The sequence below is a fragment of the Anopheles arabiensis genome, chromosome 2 (genome assembly GCF_016920715.1).
Source record: "Anopheles arabiensis isolate DONGOLA chromosome 2, AaraD3, whole genome shotgun sequence".
Classification (NCBI taxonomy): Eukaryota; Metazoa; Arthropoda; class Insecta; order Diptera; family Culicidae; genus Anopheles; species Anopheles arabiensis.
Window position 1 is genome coordinate 7,788,346 of NC_053517.1, and position 16,587 is coordinate 7,804,932.

The 16,587-nt window shown below is 45.6% G+C and overlaps 1 protein-coding gene across 4 annotated transcripts in view; it reads right to left on the reverse strand.

The window, feature by feature from the left end:
* Nucleotides 1–16,587, reverse strand: part of LOC120893371 (hemicentin-1) — a 124,401-nt gene that overhangs the window by 67,275 nt on the left and 40,539 nt on the right. For all 4 annotated transcript variants that reach the window (XM_040295197.1, XM_040295196.1, XM_040295199.1 and 1 more), the window contains one exon: nt 593–2,151. In XM_040295197.1, coding sequence (XP_040151131.1) covers nt 593–1,019 — 427 coding nt within the window. In that variant the 5' untranslated portion in view covers nt 1,020–2,151. The remainder of the gene's footprint in view (nt 1–592; nt 2,152–16,587) is intronic.

Consider the following 16,587-nt stretch of genomic DNA (forward strand, 5'->3'; position numbering starts at 1 on the left):
GTCAATAACAACGGAAGGCAAGAAATAAAAAGGCTTGCAAAAAAGGAAAACCTAATTCCCCCATTTGCAATTGGATATTGTTCCCGTTCCCGATTCTTGTTTGCGGGCTAACCGGGGGGATATTTCCAAATTTAATTGAACTCTTGTTGGAATGTCGTCGATACGTTGATCATCAGATTTCAATGTGCGAACCCCGTTCAAGCGCAGATACTACCGCTCCCCCCCGTAATGTGTTGCGAGGGACCGGAATAAGGGATCTTTTTTGGCGCATAAGATTTCCAAACATTCAAAGCAAAAGGGGCCAGAAAATGAAGCGGCCCATAAATCCTTCTCGCTTGACTCCTCCTGCCGCACCATGTCGTTTCGGATGGAAAGTCACCGTGCCCTCCGCGAGGCGCGGGGTGATCCCATTTTCCGATCCGATCGAAATACCTATGCCTTTCGATTTCCTTTCCCTCTGCTCGGATGTCATTGAAAGACATTGACATTCCACGAATGCCTGCGAGCACGGCGGCGGCGCATTGCAATCCCGATCGGTCGCACATGTCTGTGCCTGTGGAGTGTGGTTGGGAAATGGTTGCCAACTACTTACTGTTTTTCTGGAACTGCTCTGTATCGTCACATCCGGTCTTTGTACAAAATCCAGCGCACAGCAGCAGGACGGCGGTCCAAAATAGCTGCGCCGAGATGTGCCGCCCCGGGCAGAGTCGGCCAACGGTGGGATTGCTGCTGGTGCTGGCGCTGCTGCTACTGCTCGGGCACAGTGGCCACACCGGATCGGGTTGCACCGGTCGCTGCCGGCGACACTGCCACCGTCGACCGTCACCGTCGACACTACCACTGGAAGACTCCACGGTCGGTTCAAGCGCAGCCCGATCGGGCCGTAACGTTCTTCGGTAGCTTTTGCATTTGTGATGCTGCTGCTGTAAATCGAGCCGCTTGTGACATCGATACATCTTTAACCGTGATGGATCGGATTTTAACGAGCCGCCCGTTGCATCCCGCTCGGCGTGCGACATTATTATTCCTTCTGCCCTTTCTTCTAGTAACGTTTCGCTTCGTGTTGCTTCACTGGTTTTGGGTGGGCACGAAACTAAGGGGGGGAGTAAAACCTCCCCCGGGGGAGTAGAGTGCGAAGTAAATCACTTAATGCCGAACCCTTGTCACCTTCTCCCTTGGGAACTTGCGAGAGCGCGCGCGCGCGCGAACGTGACACGCTTTTCTCCAACACTTTGATCTTTCGAAATTTTCCGAACTATTTTTCCACTTTATCGCTCACATCTGCTCGCTGGCGGAGGATTTTGACTGCCCGTTTAGCGGTGTGAAAATTCTACCAGCACCACACACAGCATCATTTTCACTTACCACAACACAGACACACACACGCACACATGCACTTTTACTAACGAGATTCTTTTATTTACGATCCTATGCTCTTCGCACTCCGCTCTGCGTATTGGATCCGTTTGATATTATGCACTAATTTAATTTATGTGTACACTAACGAAACCGGCCCCCGTGGGACACACTGCTGCTTCTGGAGCGAATGCATTTTTCACGGAACACCCCATACGTCACTTTGTCGGATGCATCTTCACACACACACACACGCACACACACACTATCGCCCAACGAACGTGGGACCGCCAGCACACCGGCGACGAACGCGGGAACGGTGATCGCGGAACGATGTCGTGAACCATAAAAACGGAACAGCTGCCGGGAACATTTCGGTGCGCGTTTAGAGCAGGGGACGGTCTGAACGGATGCCGACGATCTTACGCACTTTCCTCGGCCCGCGAAAACCGAGGAAACCGATGGAGTCCCCCTTGCGCTTCTATCAAGCTCACACGCCGCTAATTAAGGTACGGCACGGAACGTGCGCACGAATGTTGGTTCCTGCCCGTTTCGTTGGCTATTAAAACTGTTGCTAATGACGCTTCCCGGTGTAGCACGAAACACACAGCGTGCCGATCTTTTACACTGTTTACTGTTCGCGCAAGCGTTTGGGTAAGATTTGAAATTCTTGGCTCGCTCTAAAGCGTTGTTCTTTAACCGTCCATGATGGTTTTCCCGTTCACACTGCTTCCGAGGCTCTGCCCTGGTGAGTCACGCTGAAACGATAGTTGAACCGGGCATGATTCCCAACACCTGTACCGAAGGAGAAAAAGGGAAAAAACAAAACGGGTAAATCATTAGTGGAGGGCGGTTAAATTGACGGTTGATGGTGGCATGATGATTAGTCACCTATGCGACGGGTACAACACAACCTTTGATCCCGGTTTTGTGCCCCTCGAAAGAATCGGTTGGTTTGAACAGAGGGGTGTCCAGCAAATGGGTTACAATCACGATTTCGAAAAGCTGTGTCACGCGACACAGGTTAAAAAGGGGTTTGCTGACACTACAGGAACAAACACCGAAAAACAAACTGATTTCCATCATTAGCTGCCGGTGATCGGGATGGGGATATAATGCCCCCGCACCGTGCTTACTAACACATTCATGAGAATCAAATTATACTGGCTGGGTGTGCTGTTTCGAGTGGGAATGATTGCTTGCTGGAACTAGCATACTAAGTGTTTTTGGGGATGAGGTTTACCCGCTGTGATCTGTTTGTGCGTTTTAATCGCTTGCTGGATGTAGTGCACGGTTTGTTTGATTTTTGTTTTGTTTTTGTGTGCGCATGGTGCACACGGACAGATGGGATAGTTCCCACCGTAGGCTCATCAATCATGCACTGCTTGACTGTGCTTCCCGTGCGTGACGGATTTAGTTTTTATCTCTCAGTGGCTTTTTATTAGGTTGATAATCTACTGATTGTTGTGTGAAAATCCAATAAAGAATTCATGTTACTTTATCCAGGATTGTAACAGAAGTGGTGATACAGCGATCTGATAAAGCCTATCAAACAGTACATGGCTTTTAATCATTCAAATCAAACCATTCCAACAATATTCTGATTGATGTGACATACATATTCTTTGAAAAAATTTGAAAAACTTTAAATCCAGTTCATCTTTTACAACAACCCGCTGGTGTTTAGGTTTAGGCAAACGCTAAGGCTTAATCTGATTCACAATTTGCGTTGGTGACAAAAGTTTGATCTGAGATTGCTTATCAACATAATTTGATATGCTGTATTTAAGAACCAGCTAACTCCTGTTGGTGCCAAAAAACTCACAACGTCGAATACAACAAAATCCAGGACTACACTCCAAAAACTGTAAAAAAAACATCTTATTTGTTGGGACACAACAAACTCCTCAGCTTTAGTTTTACGCCTAATGCTCCTCTTTTTCAGCCTACAGACGTACAAAATCGCACATAAAACGTTGACGCATTGGACAATAAAAACTTCAAATTAAATTTAATTATTTTCTGCAAAACCCCCCACTACAACATTTTATATTCTTTCCAACGAAAGGGAAGAATCTCATGCACCTTAACTGACACTCCAGCCGCTCCAGTTGGCTGGACTGATGCGCGGCTAGAGCAGTTGTGGTGCCATTTCGCACTTCCACGGCCGAGCATTTCAGGCGCGTCCGATGACGAATGATGATGGTCGCATAATTGGTGTAAATTTGATTCATTTAACATTTTGTCCCCGTTTCACTGGCGCCGCTGGATGCGCATGATCCCATTACGGGCCGGAGCCGTGCAGTGGCGCGGTGTTTGTGGCGTAGTTTTGTGCAACAAAAAATGGGCGATCATAAGCCACCGGGAGCGATGAATTGAGCAGCTCCGGGCAGAGGCACAGAGCAAGAGAAAGCAGACGCCTATTCCGTTGACCTAGTTTCCGGGAACGAGCCGAGAGCAGGCGGGTATGATTGAATGGCGCAAGAGGAAAATCAAATTTTTGCCAGCTTGTAGCCCGTTGCGCGGTCGGTAGGACCTGCTAGTTTGGGTAGACGAAAGAGGGGTGACGGAAGAAAAGAATATTTTATCACCGCCTTTTTGACGAGCTGAGGAGCGCATCGAACGAGCCGGAAGCTATTTGTTTCCTCGGCTTTACGTTCCCGCTTCCGGCAGCAGCCACTCCGCCTGCCTGCAGCGCACCAAATTCCACCCTTTCTTTTTTGTTATTGTCTGTAGCGCTTCCAACACTCGCTCCCATGGAAGACATCCGGGATCGATTCCAATCGGCTTCTTCACAGTCTCACTCAATATCGCATTCCGGGACCGGGGATCTTATTTTTGCAAAACTTTCCTTGCCCCATCCATGGATTCCTTTTCCTCCCTTTAACCTTCTATTTTCCCGGAAAAAAGTCCCCAAAATGGACCGGTATCGATTGGAAGAAATTCAGCCGGAAATACCAGCTTCCCCGGCATGCCAGTTGGCGCTGCTGTTTTTGTTGAGAAGGATAACGATCGGTTTTTGTTCTGAATGTTGATGAGCTTCATTGAGGAAGCCCCATGCTTCGCGCACAAAATGTGGTGACCTTTCCGGGATGTTTTCGTCGCATTTCGCAAGCAAACGCTCCGTGCGTCATGCGGCCACGCGCCCCTAAACACCGCCACAGGAAGGAACGTGACATTTTGGCGGTGGAATAAAAAGGTGCTACGTCATTACCGTTATGGCGCAGTACGGTACGGTGGGACAAATGATAGGCCATTACATTACATTGAAATGGCAACATTCAATCGGGCCCGCACGCTCGTTATGCGTTATGAATGTAACTTTCGTGCTGGAAAGCGATTGTAAAGTGTCATCAAAGCGCACGCCAGTTGGATTTTTTGACAAATTATGTTCGAGTTCAGTTTGTTGTCATTTTGGCTGACTGTCTGCCCAGCCGCAATGTGCCGAATTTTGCAAACCATCAGAAATTAGTTTCATACCCGTCATACCCGTGCCCAGGTCAAGGCACATAATTAAAATTTGCGCTCTCTTTACTGCTGGCGCACCCGAAATGCCGAGCAAACAATACAAGCAATCGGTATCGAAAACTTTTGCCAAAGCAGCAAGAATTCCAATTGCGCAAATGACTTTCTATGCTTCGCTCGCACGGGTGGAACGGGGACAGGGATTGCAGGTTCGGGCAGATTAATTACAGCGAACCCTTTTTTCGTTTGCAATTTGCGATCGAAAAGCTTGTAATTCATGTTTGTTTGTTTTTTTGTTTTTGCTGGTGCTGAGGTGTTTCTTCACTGCTCTCTCGCTCGCTCGCTCGTTGCTCCCCTATTCTTGTATTGTTTTGAGAAAACCAACCCCTTTCGTTTCTCACCACCATTTCCCGGCTATTTGAAAGCAGTGAATTTATTTCATCTCTTATTTCACCTGACTCGACACGAGTCAACACTGATTAGCTGGCGGATGCTGGCGGAAACTTTACCTTTTCGAGCAGTAAATAGTCCTTTCTGACGGGAAGGGGATGCCTTGTGCGGGGTGCATTTGTTGGTAAGGGATGGAAATTCTTGGGCAGGTAATTTCTATGCTAGGTATAGGGAGTTTTTTTTTCGCGTGGAAAAGGTTTCAACTTCTGTCTGTTTTCAATCTGATTGGAAAAATTGTAATCAAAGGCTCGTTTCCGGTTGATGAAGCTTTTGGAGGTAGGATCTGTTTCCCCCCATTACAACACCGTGATTAACAGCGAGAAAGTTAATTTGGCTCGATTCGAGGGTTAGAGCGACTTTTCAACCCATGTTTGGTGTACAAACGATATTGTGGCCTACAAATTTTACTTTTTTTTGTATGCAGAGACAGCTACTTTCTCTTGGGAGAGAGAGTATTTACGAGCGGAAAAAGGCAAAGGTATTCCGTACAACGCTCCGTTCCACTGTTCGTTGAGTGCAAAGAAGGGCGAATGGCAAGATTTGTTGCTTGGTGTAATTTGTACCGCTGTCTGATTTAAATTGGCATTGATCGTTCTATGTTTTTTTCTCTCATGGTAATGAAACAACGCATTTTTTCCGCCACATTGCCTTTCGTGTTCCCTTAGTTCCTCTTTTCAATGATTTACGTATCATCCTGTTTTGAAATTACCTGCATTCCCATCTGCATACGACGTTCTTGAATCGGAAACCTATACCAGGTAGCGGATGCATGCTCTTAATTAGCACACAGCGTTGATCCGATCGTAAACAGTCTGTGACAGGCAACTAAGCGTGGCAAGTGTCGCTAGCGTAATCTCTTGCTCGCGGAGCATATACAACCAAATGCATTGCTTGCCGGCTGCACCGCTAGAGCTCCGGTCGAAATCATAGTACACACTCACACAAACACGTGTACTATGACAGCAACACACCGACGCGTACCGGATCTTTCCTTAATGCCGATCCATCGTCACTAGCGAACGACGCGTCCTAACCCCTCCGCGAGGCTTATCGTTTCACTTGACATCGAGCGGCCGGGCCGGGGCCGATAGCCTTTGAGCCATTTGAAAAGCAATAAGGAAGCACACCGCAAATGTGCATCCATCCGCCTGGGACTGGGGGTTTTGCATCGCACCATGACAAATGAATGCCGCAGCGGTGCATCATCATCAGCGGTGCAATATCGCGCGCCCGACCTGCATTTGCTGCAGATTAAGCCCGGACCGACTCAGCGTGATTTCTTGTGCCGCAGCGGTGAATTATCGAGTCCGGCTATGACTTTGAGCGAGTGCTCGCGATGGGAAGGCAGTGGGAAGTGACTGGGTGCTGATGTAGCGCAAGCGAAAGAAGAAGGAAGTAAAAGATTGACCAGCGGTTAGAGAATCATTCATTCGAACGAAAGTAGGGCAATGCACTTGGGGCAAGATTTATCGCGAGGTGGTTATACAAATTACGCAGATTGCGTCGAACACAGCGAAAAGTGAACTTCTAAATTAAATGTTTAGTGGTTTTAGGATTTCAAAACGCTTTGTTGTAACTTTTGTATTAGATAGTTTGATCAAACGAAAAAGTTATTCCTCAGCCAATTTTATGCAAAACACTTCAGCAACTGGAGCTAGTACAGATTATCGCCAATCAATTGTTGTGGCTGTTAAACAGGCAATGACTCTCTTATTTATCTTTTACGCTCCTACCAACCTGTTCGATATCTACAATGATCCAGGACTTCTGTTTTATTTAACTGGATTTTTAAATTCATCAGCAAAGAAATACATAAGCAAGGCGCACATTGAAGATCTCTTTAAATTAAGTACAAATTCATACATAAGCAAATTCCAACTCTCGGTTTAGTAGACCTGTTCACTAAAGACACACGTTTACATGCATTAGTTCCCCGGCAGGACACATAATTCCATTTAATTTACATTGTTGTTCGTACATTGTTCATAAATATCATAACAACCCGTTAAACGGTCGACTCTTGCCCGTATCATCGCTCACAGCATCACCAAAGCTCTCGCCCCAAAGCTGACAGCCAGGAGAGTAATAATGAAACACCCAACGCTACTGGGTAAAACCACATCAGCTCACAATTGCCCGAACTGTTTTCTGGGAAGCTGAGAGCTTCATGGCTTAATTATTGAACCACTGTGTCTGCACTCCCCAACCGGGGCATGATTGGCGAGACGTGTGAACAATAATTGCGTTAGTGAGCGAAGACACAAAGCACCGAACCGCTTGCACATACTGTGCCTCTGCAGCGAATGCAATGTCTTGGCCACCAGCGGCTCAGCATACACATAAATTGTGATTAATGTATTTAAGCGGTGCATATGCTGCGCTTCCCTAACGAGCGCCATACACTCAGTAAGCGCCCGTACATATATGTGTCAAAACAATATTTTACCAATCATCAGCCTCATCGTTTTCGCGCCCCGGTTTCCCGGAAAGTAGGTGTCATCAGCGGCCACAGCGTCAGTGTGGGGTTTGAGGTGCGAAAGTCAAACTGCCCCAAACTGCTTCCCCTTGGGAGATGGTCGATCTCCGCCTATCAACCGCTTACAAATCAGCCGGATTGAGCACGCTCGCAGAGGAACAATTCAATTGAGTGTCGATGCAACTTGTGAAACGCTTCGCATTGTGCACACCCCGTCGGTCGCTGTCAGCTGTCAACTATTTGCATATCGCACAGTTGCACACAACCAACGGTGGGGCCCGTTGTACCGCAAGTGTTGATGATAAATAAAAATTAATTAAACACGCTCATTCACAGCACTGGGACTGCTTCGGTGGTAGTAGTGGAGGACAGGGACAATGGAGCCTGGATGCATCAGCTGCGTCAGCAATCATTTAGCACGCGCCAATCTTTTATTAAGATTGATGCAATCGCGCATCAGCATGGTTCGATTGCATAAACCCAGCTTTCGGCTAACGGCTTGGCTTGGTGACATTGACCGCATGCTATCGATCGTGCCCATGATGATTGTGCTGAAGGACATGTAGCTACTTCAGACAACACCCACTCAGGATTACCTACCGCCGCACTGTCGCAGTACGGGCAATTTGGGCGAATAAGTATCAAATAACGCTCGCCGCGGTGACTCGGTCGACAGGCCAATGTCTGGTCCTGTCCATCTACGCGAAACGAGATTACCAGCGCGTGCACAGTGCGGACAAGAACGAAGGCGAGGTACTAAATAATCCTATTTCATTCTGTTTTTTTATGCGGCTTTCCCCCTTTTCCCATTACCCTTCATCGAGTTCCAACGCACCATAAACCATGTAAGCGCTGGAAGACAATTTTCCGCTAGATCCCGAGCCGGAGCGAAGCATAGCGCACAGGAAATCCAATCCGCGGGTAATGGATCATCGTGAGAATTGATCAGCGAGCTGCACCCGCCGATGACGTATTCAGCTGTAGCGCACCCCGACAATGATGGTGACCGCGAGGAATGTTCTTTGTGTGCTGGGTTGCGACACTACGGAGCGGAATATTATTAGCCAAATCATTTGACTGCTCCAGCGGCGTTGGGTCCAATCGATGGTGCCACTGCATGGGCAGCGAGGAATATTTATCGATGCCAAAGCCTGACTAACATAGAGCAAGCAAGCAAATATAACATGCATGCCCATTCATCTCCTGTGCGGCACCATCTGATGGCCATCTGCTTCGGCTGCATAAAATGTAATAAACATGCGGCACAGCGTGTCGTGCAATCGGAACGCCCTGAACGTACACCAGTTTCCGGGGCCATAGATGACCTTTATCCCACACGGGACCCTTAATTACTTTTTGTTTCAATTTTGTGTCAATTGTGTATGCATCCATTTGCTGCGAGTGTGTCATACTGGCGAGGGGGCGAAGGCTCAATCCAATCGTCGTATTGTGCGGTTTGAGAATGAGAAAGAAGGTGAAACAATTTGGGTATTACATTTGCTTTATGCTGAAATTACATTTCATACTTGATGGCTGATATTTTCACAGATTTATTTCACTATCTTTTTGATATTTAATTAAATATGTAACACAACCATAAGAAAATAAAGTGAAGTACAAGTGCGGTAGTGACTACTGCTCATAATAATTTAATAATTAATGCTCTTCGACGTTTGATGCTCGAAGGCATGCTAATGAAAGCTCTACACAAAAGTTCCTTTTTTCTTTGAAAAGAACAAACTACATTATCAACCCAATGGTGTTATTTGTCGCTCTTGCTGTGTTGGCTCCGTGTCACTGTACGCATGATCAAATTGTCACACCTCAAAAAGCGTAACCAAGCGTAAGTGCATTAATTAAAAACGGTAAATTGAAATCAAATAAAATGATATTCCATCCCTTGCTACATGTCGACGGCAGACATGAATTGGTATATCTGTCGATCAAAAACATCGCATCAATTAAATGAATCGTTAAATAACACACAATAAGCATTCACTATGTCAGGAATTATATTCACTTCAAACGCAAATTTTCAAACGCTTTTGGTAGAAAATATTTAAACGGTTATATATTCGCGAAAAAAACAGAAGGTATTTCGGAATGGTCACTATTGCAATAAATCGTATTGATGTTAATGAAAATATTACGCACTAGCAGCACTGAAGTTTTTACCGAACAATTATTTCATGTTCATATTATTGTTTGTTGTTCCGTTCAGATGATTAACTCATGATTAACTCAAATAATTATCGCATTCATGTTTATATTTAATTATGAAGCAAATTTTCCATCGTGCCTAAGCTCTAAAAAACTATTACAAGTGTATATTTCACAGGAAAAAAGTAATACGTACACAATTACTGCATTTGTGCTTCAGTGACACGTGAGAATGGACATTCTGGTTTTAATTTGCTCATCAATATATGAATCTGCTTTGTTTAATGCTGCCTACAGAATTTACGGCACGTTCTATTTAGAAAGAATTTAAGCTAGTCATCCCTTCCTAAAACGGCTTGGCAAGCAGATGCGCTGCATTCTCCTATCAAATCCGGAAAGCAGCGTAGCCACATTCAGAATAAAAAAGGTAAATTCAACCATTCCGACAAGTCCTCGAGTGTTGCAAGGAAAATTAAAAGTATTACCGCTCCTGCCACTGACAACGTTACCAGCACGTCAGACAATACCTGAGGGTCGAGCGGTACGCCGAATAGAAGACCTAAACGAATAACCTAACGAAAAACCTTCCCAAAAAAAAGTGTGAGTTCATAATTATGGGGGTTCGTTTATAACTGCATGTCTTCCAGCACCGTGCACCAAACCCGGCAATTACCGTGGTCAACTGCAGTGAAGATCGCCCGTCAGTGCAAGCGAGCATTGGGTCATCGCAAGGGAAAAATTATTCACCCTCACTGACAACAGCGAACCATTGTGGTGGTAATGGCCATGGTAACGGAAAGAGGAAAATCCAGCTCGGAGGGAAAAAAATATTAAACGCTTCCTTGCTACTGCTGCTTTAGCTACCCGTGGGCTACAACTACTAGCTGCGCTGAAGCTGGACTGCAACTGTTAGTGTGGTGTAACCCGTGTTCTAATTTTAATTAAAAATTGAATTTGAAACGGAACAGCTATTGCTCTAGGGAGTCTCTGGTGTGCACTGCTTCCCGTATCCCGACCAGCGCCTGTTGTTTCGTGTCGGTTCAGCGTTGGATTCATATTTTTCGCTGAATTCTACATGCTGGGTGTAACCAGTGTAGATGGTTCGCGGCACAGGGATGACGTTGATGTGCAGCAAGAGCACAACTTGTCCCATCGGACACAACGGAGCAGCATCTGTAGCGTGTCTGACAATTTTAATTAATTGACTGAAAACAGGAATGAAAACATCCGGTTTGAGGCGGAAAGTAAACCAAACGAGTTAACCTAAGAGCGAAAAAATGAAATGTTTCTATCAACTTGCACCGTTTAGTTGTAATCATAAATCGGCTCAGTTCTATTCAGTGTAGTGCAACGGGTGGCAAACAATGTGTCAGTCTAGTCGATAGTCGATTTACCGATGCAAGCGATCGGTTTGCTTCACAGAGATATACCTCTCTTCTTTCCAGCCTTCAACGAATTCTGTTACTTGACATATTTATTGCACACAAACAACGGCACTACCACGCCCCTGCAAGATTGAAACTTGCTATGCAAATCCTGTTCACCGCCAGCTGACAATAGAAACACGCATTAATCAAAACAAATTGACAGATTTGACGTAATTACGTTTTCATACGATATCATTACGCGTCATTATGCGATCGTGATTGCTTTCCATCGCTTGTCTATCACTTCGGCAGCGCTCCTTTATCACCCGCGACCCGGACAGGAGGATGAAAGACAACCTGGCTACATGCTGCACACGAACGCGTCAACGATGAACCCTGTACGCGCTAGAACCCTCGGGCGGGTAGCGGGCAGGGAGCGATTTATTATTTATTGTCCCAGTGTCAAGAAGTTTCATGACGCTCCATACACTTCTGTTCCATCGCCCGAAATTTGGCAAATCGATCTTTGCTTTTGCGCTGGTGGTGGGTATTGTTGTACCACGTCGTCATCACCGCCAGTCAGTCAGCTGGAACAGTGTCACGCACTGTGTTCGACGGCAGAGCCTCAAAGCCGCTGATAAATTCGGACGAGACTGGCGTTGTAAATCAGATTCCATCGCGCCCTCGGACCGCGTCTGGAACAATGCGGTCGTCGTTGTCGCCACCTGACGGATGATGCTGATGAAGTCGAGCTCGAACCGGTTGTAGGCTCGATTGGTCCTTGGGAATGATTATCCCGAGCGAGGGAAGAAGCCCACTTATCGTGGGACTGTCGCTCATATGTGAACTTCTTGCGCTAAGGTCTCGTGGAGTAGAACAACCTTCCCCGGCATTGAGCCACACCCGCTTTCGGCGTTTGACATGGCGGACAGCTTGTGGACCCTCGGTCTGGGCCTACTTCCAAGCTGGCCAACGACTCCTTTGTCTCTTTGTTCGTACAATAATGGAACCCTTCCCAGTGCATGATCGAAACACTGGGAAGCACGTTGACAGCTACTTCATTTCCGGCATCAATTTCAGACCACGGCCGCGAAAGCGTCATGTGTTTGAGCCCCGCGCCACATTGATCCTGCCACGAACGGGTGCTATAAATCGATGGGCACTGCAATCGTGCCTCGAATGGATTATTCGGTTGGGTTCGACATGGCGACCAACACATTCCCGGTGTCGATTGCCATCGCGTGTGTCGGTGGTGAACCGTGCCAACCTGGGGTTCGTCAAATGGGTTGAAATTTTAAAACTAATTGAATTTCTTCCAAAACGACACGATTGCTCTTTGACGCACGGCTATTGTGTCAAATCGAATAACATCTGCCATTCAACTTCACCCAGGCCGCAGAGAAATGTTATTAAAAGTGACTCAATATACCGTCCATTAACGTCTCACTGAAGGATTGATGATGATGTGTCGACCTGCCACGGTAATGCGTTATGCCCTGTGACGTTTGTTTAAATAATCAATTAAAGAATGAACGCGCTTTTCGAAATCAGAGTGGGGCGGAACTAACAGGGTATAATTAAAATAGGATTGCCTTTGAGTTCCTGTATGATTGGAAAAATACAGTGAACTTACTCCAATTTTTCCACTCACCTTCAAATAATGTTTTAACAATTAGATCTAAAACTTGGATCAAAAGGACCAGTCAGTCAGGTATGAAAAGTGTTTGTTTGAATAGTTTCCATGTTCAAAGTCTTCCAATGTTCGATCGTAAAACGAATTTTCCGGAAAAACTACACCAACTTTTCTTTCCCTCTGTACCATGGCGTGCCGTGCTATCTAGTTTCCGAAAAGTTGTGCCCTACTATGCTTCCCTTGGAACAGCAGAAACTACTCCCGCTGGATAATTAAAAAACAATTTCATCCCTAAACATCGGCCCCTGGTAGAGGGCTTGGTGCTCTCGTGACGACAATTAAATTACAGCACGGTGCTCGTTTGTTGAACAGTTTGTCCTTACCACCAGTTTAGAGTTGGTCGAATGAAACAAAACCATTTCGAAACAGGGAAACATTCAATGCTGGTACAAGTCCGCGAAGAGACTAAAACATCAAACACGCTCTAGGTAAATGAAACTTTTTCAACTCTTATCACACTTGGCAATTGTTTTTAATCGCTGATGTTATGTTTGTTTGTGAACGACAAATTTAGCTGTGCTATTGGAGTTATTTGTGTAAAAAAACATTAAACTTAATTAATATCAATAACAAATAGTACTCAAAAACTTGTTTCTGTTGCGATAGCTTAATGTACCACGACATCGAATTAGCGTTAAAGGCCATTATCGTTATTGAAAATTGGAGACGAATTAATATGTCATATCATCTCATCGAAGTTTATCAGCAAACATACATACAACTACACACAAACAAACTTTCTCTTTTACTCTTCCCTTGTATGAATCATCTATTATTCACCTTATCGCTATCCCACATAGCAAAACCAGGAGAAACAAATCATCTCCTCACGGTACAAATTCCCCGATTGCCGATTGGAGTAGATTATTTGAACGCCCTGGGGGCATTTTGGCACTCTATTCATTAGGCGGCACCCAATTTAGCGCCCCGCCACACATACAGGCATACACAAGTGCACAAAACCGCCACCGCACACAGTAGCCGGTAATAGAAAACAAATGGTTCTCGGGTTGGAAGACAGCAATCTCACGAAGATGAGAACACTCAGAGTAACCAGCAAATTCACCCTTCCCTCCCTTACACACACATTCACGATTTAGAAGATTAGTATGTCAATGGATGCCGCTAGGTCCGAAAATTGGTGGCCTATGCGGAGAAATCGGTCTCATCTTCTCCAAAAATCCCACTTCAACTGTCCGCCGTACACGACGATTCTGTATCTAGCCAGAATCCGGAGGCTTCAATTCCTGCTGGGAGCTTCCGGTACGTCCTTCGACGATGACGACGACATCGCCGACTGGCGGTTGTTAGATAAATTAAGTTTTGAAATTGAATTATCTTCTCCGTATAAATACTTTCCCCACGTGTAGGTTTTCGGCTTACCGAGATGGGTAAGGAAGACAGTCCCGACACACTACTCTCTCCTCCATCTCCATGACCTACCGTCTCGCTTGGCAACCTTCGAGCATGCGAAACAGCCTGAGGCAAGGCTTCTTCTGTCATCGACTACTCTAGCGTCACTTCCGGTTTTCTTCAATCGGGAGAATTGATCCGATCGATAGGCGGAAATAATCAGAAACTCTAAGGACGCAGAGAGGTGTACGGGGTCGGTGCTCAAGGGTGCGTGGGCAGGAAATATGGATGCTCTAGCAGCAAGCTCAAAACTTTTCGTCCTCTCTACTGACCCTTCCCCTGACACTTGGTACGAAAGTCACAATGTGGCTATCGAATTTCTGCAAGGACGAACACTCTCTTACTGCTCGCATCACTGGCCTTGGTTGCTTGGCACTTCGGTTTATGTGGCTGGCCAATCGAGCCTTCCTCCCCGTTCCATACAACTGCTCTAGTGCGGACGTTCATGCAGAGAGTTTTGAACATTTAGTCCTCGCTCAACTACCCAAGACTGCATAGATTCCACCTACCATAGAATTCCTTTCTAGTGTGTATGGGACCTATCGGATGCTTCAATCTACTCTCGGAACGACCAGACCAGAATCCCATTGGATTAGTAATGCCGGGCCGAGACTTTGGGGCGCACGGTACATGGGGTCGAACGATCGGAATGCGAAAATCACATTATTGAATGTATCCACAGCTTCATATGCCTGAAACATTTTCATTATCATGGAGGATTTAATATATTCAGTTTTTTCTCCTTTTATATCTTCTCTATTTTTTCTCTCTCGCTCTCTCGCTCTCTCTCTCTCTCTTTTCTTTCTATTTATATTTCCACTGTCGGAACGTATACAAGAAACGGTTGTATCAAGATTTCAATCACAGGATAAGCGATCGATCGCGCTCTGGCAAAAGAAGCATATTTCTCGAGGCGCAACCATAATCAGTGGTTACCCGAAAATACACTAAATAGTTTATTTAGCGATACTGTTTCTCATGTTAATCCTACCAAAAAGAAAAACAACTTTCAAACGTGTATAGAATTCCTGTCGCTAAAACTTGTACCCAAGCAATTGGGCGGGAAATCTCCACGAACAACAAAGTTTAATTCCGTACACGATGAAGCAGAATATTTGGAGTGAATTTCGGATGAAAATGAAATTTGTTTGCTGGAATACGAGCGCACGTACGCTTGCCTGCACCAATCAGCTAGTAGATCGTTGTATCATCCAATCAGGTTGAGGAAAGTTCAAAAGAGCCTGTCTATTAGAATAATTCTTAACTGCATAACGTTTCCCCGGCAACATGCGGCAATTACAATCGAGCATAACGTTCACTGCATGTCGATATTCTCGGGAGAAATGCTCTTCCGCCTTGCTCGTTTATGTCTTTCAAGAGCGTCTGGCAAATCTGATTACGATTACGTGCCCGGTGCAGTAGGGAGCTTGCTGCATCTGAAAATCTGGCTGCAATCTAGCGTGGAACTATAACTAATTTCAACTCACCTGGAAGTGATTTCCCTCCGAGCGGTCCTGGTTGGAGATGTTCTGCAGGGATTTTCTGAAATAAAACGCTCCTGCTTCCTGGGATTTTGCCTTTCTGCTAAACGAAACCCTTTTATCTGTCCATCGGATTGAACCGAAAGAGCTTTTCAATTAATATTAACTAAATCCCTTCAGCCTAGTATTTTTTTGCCCCTTCTATCTCTTTCTTCCTGTTGTGCAATACACTACTAAGGTACGCTGGACCGGTTCTAGTCGGTTTTGTAAAAGTGCGTTGATAAAGCTGATACATTTTACCTCAGCATCTGGCAGGTGGACCACTGGGTCGATGAGTTGTGTAGGCAAATGAAATTTATTTATTAAAAGGCAATTTGCATAATCCTTCCAGACCCGGTTCCAGCAATGTGGATCAAAGTTCCGGAGGGAAGATGGCTATGTCAATATTTCTCATCACGTCGACGAACAATCAACACTTTACGTGAAACAGTTTTTTTTTTTGTTTTGTTTTTGTTTTGATGGATTAAACAATACACAGTAAGGCTGGTTGAGGCATACTTTTGGGACAGGGAGAACATTGGGAGGTATTTCTCTTGTGGCAACACCAGTTGTTTACACTCCAAACATACCGGGTCTTACTCAGGCTGGAAATGGATCTTTCTGCTTCGTACGATCCCATCAAGACACCAACAGGTTTCCAATAATATCCACCCAAGCGAGCAAACA